We start from the raw sequence: 12,133 nt of genomic DNA, 5'->3' as shown, positions 1-12,133 counted from the left end.
GCGCCACCAATTCTACTTTGCAGTGATATTTGTAATTTTACCAAAAAATCCATGGCGAAACAGAAAAAAAATTCATTGTGCGACAAAATTGAAGAAAAAATGCCATTTTGTAACTTTTGGGGGCTTCCGTTTCTACGCAGTGATTTTTCGGTAAAAATGACACCTTATCTTCAGTAGGTCCATATGGTTAAAATGATACCCTACTTATATAGGTTGGATTTTGTCGTACTTCTGAAAAAAATCATAACTACATGCAGGAAAGTTTATACGTAAAAAATTCTCATCTTCTGACCCCTATAACTTTTATTTTTTCGCGTACGGGACGGTATGAGGGCTCATTATTTGCACTGTTATGTGAAGTTTTTATCGGTAAGATTTTTGTATTGATCTGACTTTTTGATAGCTTTTTATTCATTTTTTCATGATATAAAAAGCAACCAAAAATACGCTGTTTTGGACTTTGGAATTTTTTTGCGCGTACGCCATTGACCAAGCGGTTTAATTAACGATATCATTTTTAGAATTCTGACAGTTACGCACGCGGCGATACCACATATGTTTTTATTTACTGTTATTTTTTGGGGGGAAATGGGGGGTGATTCAAACTTTTTTTTAGGGAAGGGGTTAAATGACCTTTTAACCTTTTTTTTTTCACTTTTATTTTTATTATTTTTGCAGTGTTATAGTTCCCATAGGGGGCTATAACACTGCACACACTGATCTTTTACACTGATCCCTGCAAAGCTCAGGCTTGGACCAATCAAATGCAGATCAGACGCGAAGGAGCCCGGTAAGGGGACCTCCGTTCGCGTCCTAGCTGTTAGGGACATCGCGATTTTATTGAGATAATCCGGATCAGCACGACTGAGCTGCTGGGGAGCTTTCACTTTTTTTTTTAGACGCGGCGATCAACTTTGGTCGCCCCGTCTAAAGGGTAAATAGCGAGCGGCACAACGATCTGTGCCGCACACTATTAGCCCAGGGTCCCGGCTATGACGCGGGGTCACGGCGTGACCCTGTTTTAAATACCGGGCGTAGGGTGTACAGGTACACCCTATGTCCTTAATAGGTTAAAACTAATGAAAAATATCTTTAAGATTGTGTGTACCGGTACTTAACAATATGGAACAGTATTCCTTATGTTACAAGATTTTTCTTTGACAACTGTTTCCTTTTTACTTGAAACTTTTAGTGCAAGTCCTCCTTTTTCAAGTTAAGTTAATGGAAATAAAGCTATACTGTAGGTAGAGCATGTTGCAGTTTTCAAAAGAATTCTGTCCCAACACAAAAAAATTCCAATAGCTACGTGTGAGTAAGCAGTTTACAAACTTTCAGTCTGTTAAAGAAAATCTTTCACCAGGTCTATCTGTCCATCTGTAAAGATTTATGCAGAGCAAAGGTTGGCTTTGACTTACCACAGAGGTTTGAAGTGTGTGCTGCCAGACACCTCACTCTGTTCTCAACGGGTCTTAGAAGGCCCAGTACAGTCTAATCTTTTGACATGTCTGAGCAAATTTGATTCCATATACACAGGGTGGGCCATTTATATGGATACTCCTTAATAAAATGGGAATGGTTGGTGATATTAACTTCCTGTTTGTGGCACATTAGTATATGTGAGGGGGGAAACTTTTCAAGATGGGTGGTGACCATGGCGGCAATTTTGAAGTTGGCCATTTTGAATCCAACTTTTTTTTTCAATAGGAAGAGGGTCATGTGACACATCAAACTTATTGGGAAGTTCACAAGAAAAACAATGATGTGCTTGGTTTTAACATTTTTTTATTCTTTCATGAGTTATTTACAAGTTTCTGACCACTTATAAATGTGCTGCCCATTGTGTTGGATTGTCAATGCAACCCTCTTCTCCCACTCTTCACACACTGATAGCAACACCGCAGGAGAAATGCCAGCACAGGCTTCCAGTATCCGTAGTTTCAGATGCTGCACATATCTTATCTTCACAGCATAGACAATTGCCTTCAGATGACCCCAAAGATAAAAGTTTAAGGGGGTCAAATCGGGAGACCTGGGGGCCATTCAACTGGCCCATGATGACCAATCCACTTTCCAGGAAACCGTTCATCTAGGAATGCTCAGACCTGACAACCATAATGTGGTGGTGCACCATCTTGCTGGAAAAACTCAGGGAATGTGCCAGCTTCAGTGCATTAAGAGGGAAACACATCATCATGTAGGCCACTGGATATGCAAAATTGCTACATGATGTGTTTCCCTCTTTATGTACTAAAACTGGCACGTTCCCTGAGTTTTTCCAGCAAGATGGTGCACCACCACATTATGGGTGTCAGGTCTGAGCATTCCTAGATGAACAGTTTCCTGGAAAGTGGATTGGTCATCGTGGGCCAGTTGAATGGCACCCAAGGTCTCCAGATCTGACCCTCTTAGACTTTTATCTTTGGGGTCATCTGAAGGCTATTGTCTATGCTGTGAAGATACGAGATGTGCAGCACCTGAAACTACCGATACTGGAAGCCTGTGCTAGCATTTTTTCCTGCGGTGTTGCTATCAGTGTGTGAAGAGTGGGAGAAGAGGGTTGCATTGACAATCCAACACAATGGGCAGCACATTGAACACATTTTATAAGTGGTCAGAAACTTGTAAATAAGTCATGAAAGGATAAAGTTAAGTTAAAACCAAGCACATCATTGTTTTTCTTCTGAAATTCCCAATAAGTTTGATGTGTCACATGACCCTCTTCCTATTGAAAAAAAAAAAAAGTTGGATTCAAAATGGCCGACTTCAAAATTGCCACCATGGGCACCACTAGAGATGAGCGAACTTACAGTAAATTCGATTTGTCACAAACTTCTCGGCTCGGCAGTTGATGACTTATCCTGCGTATATTAGTTCAGCCTTCAGGTGCTCCGGTGGGCTGGAAAAGGTGGATACATTCCTAGGAAAGAGTCTCCTAGGACTGTATCCACCTTTTCCAGCCCATCGGAGCACCTGAAAGCTGAACTAATTTATGCAGGAAAATCATCAACTGCAGAGCCGAGAAGTTTGTGACGAATTGAATTTACTGTAAGTTCGCTCATCTCTAGTCACCACCCATCTAGAAAAGTTTCCCCCCCTCACATATACTAATGTGCCACAAACAGGAAGTTAATATCACCAACCATTCCCATTTTATTAAGGTGTATCCATATAAATGTCCCACCCTGTATTTTAAGGTGATATATTTCCTTTTAAATTGTCCATCTTTTCATTTTTAGTCTTTAGTTAGAGAACCATTTTCTAAACGAAGGCAACTACTTAGAGATTCCTTTAATGAACTGGAAGGACAATTCATGTTTGCTACCTATATGGATACTTCAAACACAGATGAAATTTCTGAATTTCTTGATCAGTCTATAAAAGGTATTTTAGTTATATACGTTGTATTCTCTGTTTACATTGAAATACATATAAATTGCTGATTTCTTTATCCTGTAATATTCTCTTATTTAGATTCTTGTGAAGGATTGATGGTAAAGACGCTGGACCAAAATGCAACATATGAAATTGCAAAACGTTCTCACAATTGGTTAAAGGTGGGTAATTAGTATATTTCTCTACTTTTGATCTGGGGCAACTTGTGGCCTGTGACATACTGTAAGAATGCAGGGTGACACCATTACATCACAAATAAAAATAGTAAATGTGCAGGGGGCGTGGCTTGGCGCCGAAGGAAATGGCCGCATAGCTCGTTGGCTCCCGCTCCCAGAGGCCTTATATGAGCTTTTACATGCAGTGACCTGCTCCTAATCAGTGAAGAGGCAAACCTGCAGGCGACCAAAACATTCTGGCTGTCCCCATGCTGCTTCATTCCTGAGATCCATCACTCATTACCTGAGGACCGCTTCTACTCCGGTCCCGGACCTCCCGCCCTCTGCCGAGGATTTGGTGAGGCGCCTACGCTCCCGGTCAGTAGGCGCTGCAGCCTCGCGGGTTGCACTTGTGCCTGAAACCCCTCCTGACCCACTGGCTGCTCTGTCCCAAAGCTGTCCGCCACAGCTCTCTGATTCTCCCACCAGGGTCCCCAAGCTCCCGCCTCCAATCTGGGTGAGCCCCCATCTCATCGTATCAAATTGGAACGTGCACACCGGGCCCTCCGTCCTAAACCCTCTAATGGCCCCTAGAGACGTTATTTGCTGTCTTGCTGATTTTCAGGTGAAAGATGCAATAATGGCTAAGACCCGGTCCCTCAGACAGTTTGACTTTGATATGCTCCAGTGCAGCTATACCAGGACTTGTCTTTGGTGACCCTACAGAAGCGACGGATGCTTCAGTCCCTCCTGGTGGTTCTCCGCTCTCATCCGATACCTTACAGGTGGTCCTTTCCGTTTGCTCTACATGCCCATAAAGGGGGATGCTCTGCTGTTCTGCTTACTTACTCTGCCCTCCCAGCCTTCTGTTCTGCCCTGGACCAACCTGTTCCGCAACTGATTGACTGGGGTCTCTCTCCTCCGCCTCCTCCTCTGCCCCCTTTGTGGCGCCTGTCCGGGCTAAACGCCCTGTTCCTGGCCAGAGATCTGTCTCCCAGGGTCAGCGGAGCCCTGCTTCTGACCCACCTTGAGGATCCCTACCGTGGAATGCTGTGACTGTCCTTTAATTGCCCTCCCGGGGCGGCGGTGATCGTCTGCCTCTCCATTGGTTTTGCATATTACCTTGTTACTGTTATCTTTGCTAATGTTGTCATTATTTGGTCACTGTTTCTTGAAAGCTTCATTGGTGTAGCCTCAGGGGGGGAGACCGCCTGGTTTTTGGTGGTTTCTCTTTGGTGCGTTCCTCTGTTTCCCCCTTTTGAGGCTATGGCAATGGTTATGTCCTGTATAGGATGCTTGTTCGCAATGATCTCTCTTTGTTCTATGGCGTCCTCTTTGACCAACTGCTCACTGGTTCGTTTTTTGACGTGTTGTCTTTTTGTGTTGTCCTCTTTGTCGATGTTCGTCGGCTTTTTGTCCGGTCTTCTGGCATGTCATGTCTCTCCTGTGTTTTTCCCTTTTTTTTTTTTTCTGGTTTTTCTCTAGTTGCCTCGGGCGTGCATGGTCACACCTTGACCTCCTTGGGCTGGTGGTTCTCTTCATTATCCTGAACAGGTCCTTTGAAGGTGTGAGTGAGTATTCTGTTAATTATGCTTTGTTCTTTCCCTTTGTCTCCTCATGGCTGTGTCTCCTTGAATGTCAAGGGTCTTCACTCCCCCTTGAAATGACGCTTTCTACAGCGGGAGCTGGTAATGCAGCGTTCCGATATTGTATACCTTCAGGAGACACACTTTGACCATTCGCCTTTCAATTCCTTCATCACTTGGATCCCCAGGTTTTTCTGGCGTCCGCTCCTCGGAAGGTTCCTTTGGTGGCTATCCTTATCTCTCGCACCTGTCCCCTGCTGGTCTCCTCCTCTTACGCTGATCCCCTGCGTCGCTTTATTTTTGTTCAGGGTTCTCTGGGGGGGGGGGGGGGGGGGGGTGTGTGTTAAACAGCTCCTCCCGTGTAACCTCTAAGCCCTTAATTCCTCCCAAATACATTTTTTTTTTTTGTGACGGGGTCCTTGCTCGCCTCCACTGGTACCCGCCCTCAGCGTGGCTCCTAGGCGGAGATTTTAATCTATTTTTTTCTTCAACTATGGACCGTCACTTCACGGTAGCTTCCTCTCCTTCCCCTGCCCAGATACGCCTTTCTTCTGTCTTTCGGCGCTTGGTTCGTGCCTCCTCTCTCTATGATCTCTGGCATATTAACCACCCTACTGATTGTTGTTTGACTTTCTACTCATAAACTTCATACCCGTATAGACTACTTCTTTGAAAATCTCCCTATGGTTCGTATGCTTTCGGGTGCTTCCCTAGACACTATCTCGTGGTCGGATTATAGCCCAGTTCTTCTTTTTCCCCCTTTTACTTCCAACTCTAGACGTTGCCATTGGCGCCTCAATGATTCCCTTCTTAAGTTTCCATCTTCCCGAGACTCAATACTGCAGTGCTGGATTATTTTGCCACTAATGACGGATCTGTGTCCTCCCAAGCTGTGCTGTGTGAAGCTCATAAATCCGTGGTACGAGGCCATTGTATTGCATTGGGCTCTAGACTGAAACGTGACTCTGCGGTTGCACCCGGAAACTTCAGAAACAGATCTGTTTTAGAAGCTCTCTTAGTTACTTCCCCCTCTCTCTAGGTGCTGAGGTGACTGGTCGCTGCCCTGTCCCAATTGGCCGATTTAGCTTTGCGGAAGATGGAGCGTCATTTGCTCTATTCTAAGCAGCGCCTTTATGAAAAAGGTAACAAAGCTCACACTATGTTGGCTAAACGCTTACAGGACCGTGCGGCTGCCCAGTCTCCCTCTGCTCTGAAGGACTCTTCGGGGGTACTTCACTATCATCCTGATAAGATTTCCCAACTCTTCTTTGACTATTACTCTAAGCTTTACTCCCTCCCTTCTCAACTTCTGTCTGCCCCGGAAGAGCATGCTGCAGTGTTGGACTCCTACTTCTCTCGATGCAGTCTACCAACTCTCTCGGAGTCTGAGCGTAAAGTGTCAAATGCTCCTGTTACTTTGGAGGAACTGTCTGAAGTGCTTAAAGGGGTACTCCTCTGCCCTGCTTCGGAATCTCCCCTCCCCAGCGTCCGGAAGAGGGGGCGGGCGTGACGTCACGAGGGGCGGCCCTGAACACGGAAGCCCGCACGCAGCGTTCGGAACAAGAAACTTCCGGACGCTGGGGAGCGGAGCTTCCGAGGCAGGGCAGCGGAGTACCCCTTTAAGATTCTCCCTGTGGGCTCTCTCCTGGTCCAGATGGATTCACCTATTTGTACTACAAGACCTTCCCTTCTACCTAGGCTTGTTTCCCTTTTCAATTCTTTCATGGGTGGGGAAGAGATCCCGCGGTCTTTATTGCAGTCACTGATCACTTTGATCCCTAAGCCGGACAAAGATCCTGACGATTGCTCCAGCCATAGGCCCATTGCTCTCCTCAGATCTCAAGCTTTTTTCGAAAGTTTTAGCGGCACGCCTATCCTGTTTTCTTCCCTCCCTTGTGCATAAGGGTAAAATGGGGTTTATTCCCTGTCGCCAGGGAGGGGATAACACAAGGAGAGTAGTGGGCCTTATAGATCTGCTCAATCGGAGGTCCGAGCTTTGATTTTGAGTCTGGATGCTGAAAAGGCTTTTTCTTTTTGCTACTCTTCAACAATTTGGTATTACGGGAAATTTTTTCACGGCACTGCTCTTCTCCTACTGCTTCTCTCAAACGTCCTCCATACTTCTTCCCCCTCTTTTCTTCTCTTTAATACCCCTCTGATCTTTGCTTTTGTGTATTGAACCTCTAGCGGCCATGATCTGGGAGGATCGGGACATCTCCAGGGTGTCCATTCAGGAAATTTTAGATCTGTCTCATTGCCGATGATGTCCTTCTTACTCTTAAGCCTCTAGTCTCCTATGATGAGGTTTCGGGGTATAAAGTGAATCTTTCCAAGTCTGAGGCACTGCCCCTGAATCTTCCCCTGTCTGTCTTCCCTTCTGCAAACTAACTTCTCTTTTGAATGGTCGCCTTTTGCAATAAAATACCGGGGGGTACTGCTATCTCCTTCTTACTCATCCCTCTATTCTACTAAATTTCCTTCTCTTTTTTGTGACCTGAGGGCTCTTATGGAGAAGTGGCGGTACCGGTACATTTCTTTTTTCAGTCGCATAGCGGAGGTTAAGATGGCCAACCTCCCTAAATTGATTTATTCCTTTAAGACCCTGCATGTGAGGATCCCACTTTCTGCTCAAAGCTCCTTTCAATCTGATATTTTTCGATTTTATCTGGGATGCTAAATAGCATCGACTCCCAATGTCAGTCATGTTAGCTAGCAAATCTAGGGGGGAGGTTTAGGTGTACCTGATGTCACCAAATATTTATGAGCTGCCCATTTATGCCATTTGGTTGCATGGTCCACATATCATGCTTATAGTCGGTGGCTTGCTCCGGTCCACCGAATGCTCTCTTGTGGAGCTTCTCTTCCCCTTATGCTTCCTTAGGTCTGTTATTGGGCACCATGTCTGGGGATATTGCTCTCGGAAGTTTAACCTTTACTCCTCCTTGTCTCCCCTACAATCTCTTCTTTATCACCCTGCTTTTCCCTCTGGCTTGACTTCGGGGGTGGTGATGGAGTGGGGCTCTAGGGGTCTATTTTGCTGAGCGAATGTGGTTAACCCTCTCTCCCGTACTCTCCTGTCCTTTGAGCAATTGTCCTCGGGCAAGAATCTCCCCCCAACTGAGGAACTTCGCTACCAACAGCTTAGTCACTTTCTGTCCTCTAAACTGGGCTCTCTGGCTGTGTCCTTGCCGACTGGTTTTGAGCAGCTGTGTCGGATCGGACCTCAGGCGAAGGGGCTTCTTTCTGATATCTACTCTATCCCCCTGGATGGTGAAGCCCTATCCCATCGATATATGCAGCTCTGTATAGACTCCCTCCATACCACTATTACTTTACCCCAGTGGCAGGTGATTTGCGAGCGGGCCTCTAAAGCATATATCTGTACAGCATATAAGGAGACCCAATTTAAAATGCTTATGGGATGGTACCATACTCCGGAGCTCCTGAATAGGCTAAACCCGACTGGTCCTCCCCAATGCTGGCCTTGTGGGGTGGGTCTGGGTACTGTCTTCCATATATTCTCGTCATGTCCCCTCATAGTGCGTTTTGGAGAGTAGTTCAGAGGTTGCTCTCTGTAGTTTTGGATGTTTCTGTTCCCCTTGACCCCCTTATCTATCTATTGCATCTTTCCTATAGAGGCTTATAAAATAAGCTGTTCAAGCTTTTTATGCATATAGTTCTTGCAGCCAAAACGCTCATTGCGAAGTACTGGAAGAAACCTGTACCGCCGTCCGAGGCCGATCTTGTTGCTCGTGTACTTGAAATCCGTTCTCTAGAATCTCACTGCTTCTCTGAATGACACTGTACCTTTATACCTCTGTGTGGGAACCATGGGACCATTTCACTGATCGAAACCCTCCTTGATTGTCTAAGGCTCTTTGTTTTCTTGTCTCCTTTCCTCTTTTCTTTCTTTCCACTTCTTTCCACTTTGGCTGCGTGTCTTGTTCCGTGTTTGTGTTTTCTCTTTTTTGTCTGGGAGCTTTTCCCTTACCTCCTAAGGTTTTTGTCTACCTTGAATAATCCCCCCCCCCCCCTCCTGCCTTATATAGTTCAGCTCCTGTTTCCCCTGTCCTAGATAGGTCTGGCCCGGCTTTAGTTGGGTTAAGATGTGGACGATGGTGATGTTTTTTGGGAGATGATGTTTTTTTTAGCCGTGTATGGTTAATGCACTGACTGTATTACCTTCTGACCTTTGGGTCCCCTGTGTAATTCTTGTTTAATTTCTAACTTGTATTGTAAAAATCCTTAATAAACATTTAAATGTGGTCCGGTTGAAACCAAGAAGTTGGCATAACATCACAGTCTCCTAAAATCCAGGAATGCTTGATTTCTGTTTGACTACAGTCAATACCATTTGGTCTATACAACATAACGCAATATTGTGCTACTAAAACTAAGTTGCCATGTCATTTTAGCCATTTGAATAATCTCTGCCTGAAAAGGCAAATGTTAAGGCCAATCATAACCTTGTAACAATCACAGACTGATGCTTTACTGTAAGAGCTGTAAAACTATGGAACTCGCTGCCACAAGTTTAAGGGGGGCCTGGATATACTATTACAAGTATGAATACTAGATGTATGTGCATAGAACTTTAATCCAGGGATTTATTCTGATTGCCATGTTTGAGTCAAGAATAAATCTTTCCTCTCTTATAAGACAATTGGCATCTGCCTCATTGGGAGTTATTGCCTTTCTCTTTTTCAACCTTATAAACTTGTGACCACTGGTTAGTTTTGTGTTGTATGAGACTTTTGGGTGGGGAGAAGGTGGTGAGATCGCCTACCAAAAAAAAGTTTCTCTAAAAAGCTGTAGAGAAACATTAACTATGTACTAACTATGTAACTTGTACATTTGAAACAAGGGAGTCTGTAGGATTTTTGTACTGGAAGTAAGATAGGCAACTAGGAGCTACAAAGACCGGTCTTTAGGAGGCGCTGCTCACATAAGTGAAAGAACGGAGAGACTTTGGCCAGCACAGGACAAACTTGTTTATTTTGTAAAAAAGCGGACAACGCATTTCGGCACATACAAAGTGCCTTCCTCAGGTCCAAAACGTACAATGCTAAAAGATAGTAAAATTAAGAGTATGATAAAAAGAGGAAGTTGGAAGTTGAACATTGCTGCAGAGAAAATATGTAGTGTTAAGTAGGATGCACAGATGTGTGACGGCACAAAGTGTGTGTTGTCTAAAAAGTAGACCATATTAATAATGGATTAAAATTTTTTTTTATAATAATTTGGGTAAAAGAGTAAGCATATGTTTTATTCATTATACAAAGGTAAAAATAAAAGTATGTGAATATTTTATTCGTTATATTTAACAGTAAATGTGGTGTTGGTGGATCCAGTTAGAGAATGCGTTTAGACTAGTGTAAAAAATTATAAATAAGGCACAACTGGTCTCAGAAGATTAGTCTATCAATAAAGTTACAAAGCTTTAACAGAACTTGACATTTAGCAACATATTACAAGCATTTTTATCATACTCTTAATTTTACTATCTTTTAGCATTGTACGTTTTGGACCTGAGGAAGGCACTTTGTATGTGCCGAAACACGTTGTCTGCTTTTTACAAAATAAACAAGTTTGTCCTGTGCTGGCCTGAGTCTCTCCGTTCTTTCACTTATGTAAGCAGTGCCTCCTAAAGACTGGTTTTTGTAGCTCCTAGTGGCCTATCTTGATTCTCCTATGGCTCTTGCATAAGAGCCCAGCCCTGGTCGGAGCGCAGCAGCTCCCACTTATTTATTACTCCAAACTACATTCTGTGAGCAACTAGCAAAATCTGACAAAAGATTTAGCATTGCATTCTATTTGGGAGCACCCCCTATTTTTGTCCTTTTGTACTGGAAGTAGACTCCTGTACCAACAACTACTGCATCAACCACTGTATAATATGACACGGAGGTCCAGATTGATCAAACTGTGAGAGAGAGAAAGTGGAGAGATTTTCCCACAACAACCAATCACAGCTCAGCAAACAAACTCTGGGGAAGTGAAAGCTGAGCTGTGATTGGCTGCTATGGGAAAATCACTCCACTTTTTCTCAAACAATTTGATAAATTTGGGCCAGAGTGTTTTCCTCAGTCCCCTTTTCTCAAAGAAATTTAGCCTGTATGTCAAGTATGTTGCTGGAAGTACTTTTTTGTAACATTTAACTTTAGCAGGGAAGAGACCATTCCAACAAACAGCAATTATTTTGCCTAATATTTAAAACAGCCAATTCAAAAATAGTTATAAACTATAAATTACACAAATGAGTCGAATTAGGATAAATTGTCTGGTCTTAAGGTTCCACTGTACTTTTCTACACACTGTTAAGCAGTAGTAGGCTGTTGCTTATAAAGGTAAGGACTCTTTCCATACTTCTGGTCCATGGTGTCCTGTAGATAAATTCAGTGCCTATGTCGAACATAATTAAGAAATTGTGTTGTAGCATGGTTGAGAAAAGTGCGTATTTAATTTAATAAGGAGAGGAGTGTAAGCCTTAATTTCTAAGACCTGTTCCATTCGGACACCTCCATACACATAGATAGTTGGCCAGTCCCAATTTTATCATGTTCCAACAGCTTTCAACTGAACGTATAGTTTCCTCCAAGTGATTCAATCGAGGCAAAAAGCACAAATGGAAGGCAATTAAACATTTTATTTCCATTTCAAGTCATCAGGCATGGTTATACACTGTTATTTTATTTCATTTTTTTTCCAGTTAAAAAAAGATTATTTGGAAGGTCTAGGAGACACCCTGGATCTGGTGGTAATTGGTGGGTACTTGGGAAAAGGAAAGCGAACAGGCATATATGGCGGATTTCTTCTGGCATCATATGATGAAGAAAGTGAAGAATATCAAACAATCTGTAAGGTTTGTCTGAAATAATGCAGGCTATGGCTATTTTCACAGCCTTATGTTTACCTTATTACAGGATGTAGGATGGGTCTATAAACGGGTTAAATTCCATATTTTCCACCTCTTATACGAATATTGCCTTCTTAGAAATG

The 12,133-nt window shown here is 43.6% G+C and overlaps 1 protein-coding gene across 6 annotated transcripts in view; it reads left to right on the top strand.

The window, feature by feature from the left end:
* Positions 1-12,133, top strand: part of LIG1 (DNA ligase 1) — a 268,524-nt gene that overhangs the window by 226,144 nt on the left and 30,247 nt on the right. For 5 of the 6 annotated variants that reach the window (XM_056541820.1, XM_056541819.1, XM_056541822.1 and 2 more), the window contains exons 21-23: positions 3,237-3,381; positions 3,472-3,554; positions 11,844-11,996. In XM_056541820.1, coding sequence (XP_056397795.1) covers positions 3,237-3,381; positions 3,472-3,554; positions 11,844-11,996 — 381 coding nt within the window. The remainder of the gene's footprint in view (positions 1-3,236; positions 3,382-3,471; positions 3,555-11,843; positions 11,997-12,133) is intronic. The other variant, XM_056541824.1, reaches the window with a different exon arrangement.

The sequence above is a fragment of the Hyla sarda genome, chromosome 10, assembly GCF_029499605.1.
Source record: "Hyla sarda isolate aHylSar1 chromosome 10, aHylSar1.hap1, whole genome shotgun sequence".
NCBI classification, from domain to species: domain Eukaryota; kingdom Metazoa; phylum Chordata; class Amphibia; order Anura; family Hylidae; genus Hyla; species Hyla sarda.
Note: the sequence above shows the minus strand (reverse complement) of the source record. Positions and strands in the feature narration are given on the sequence as shown.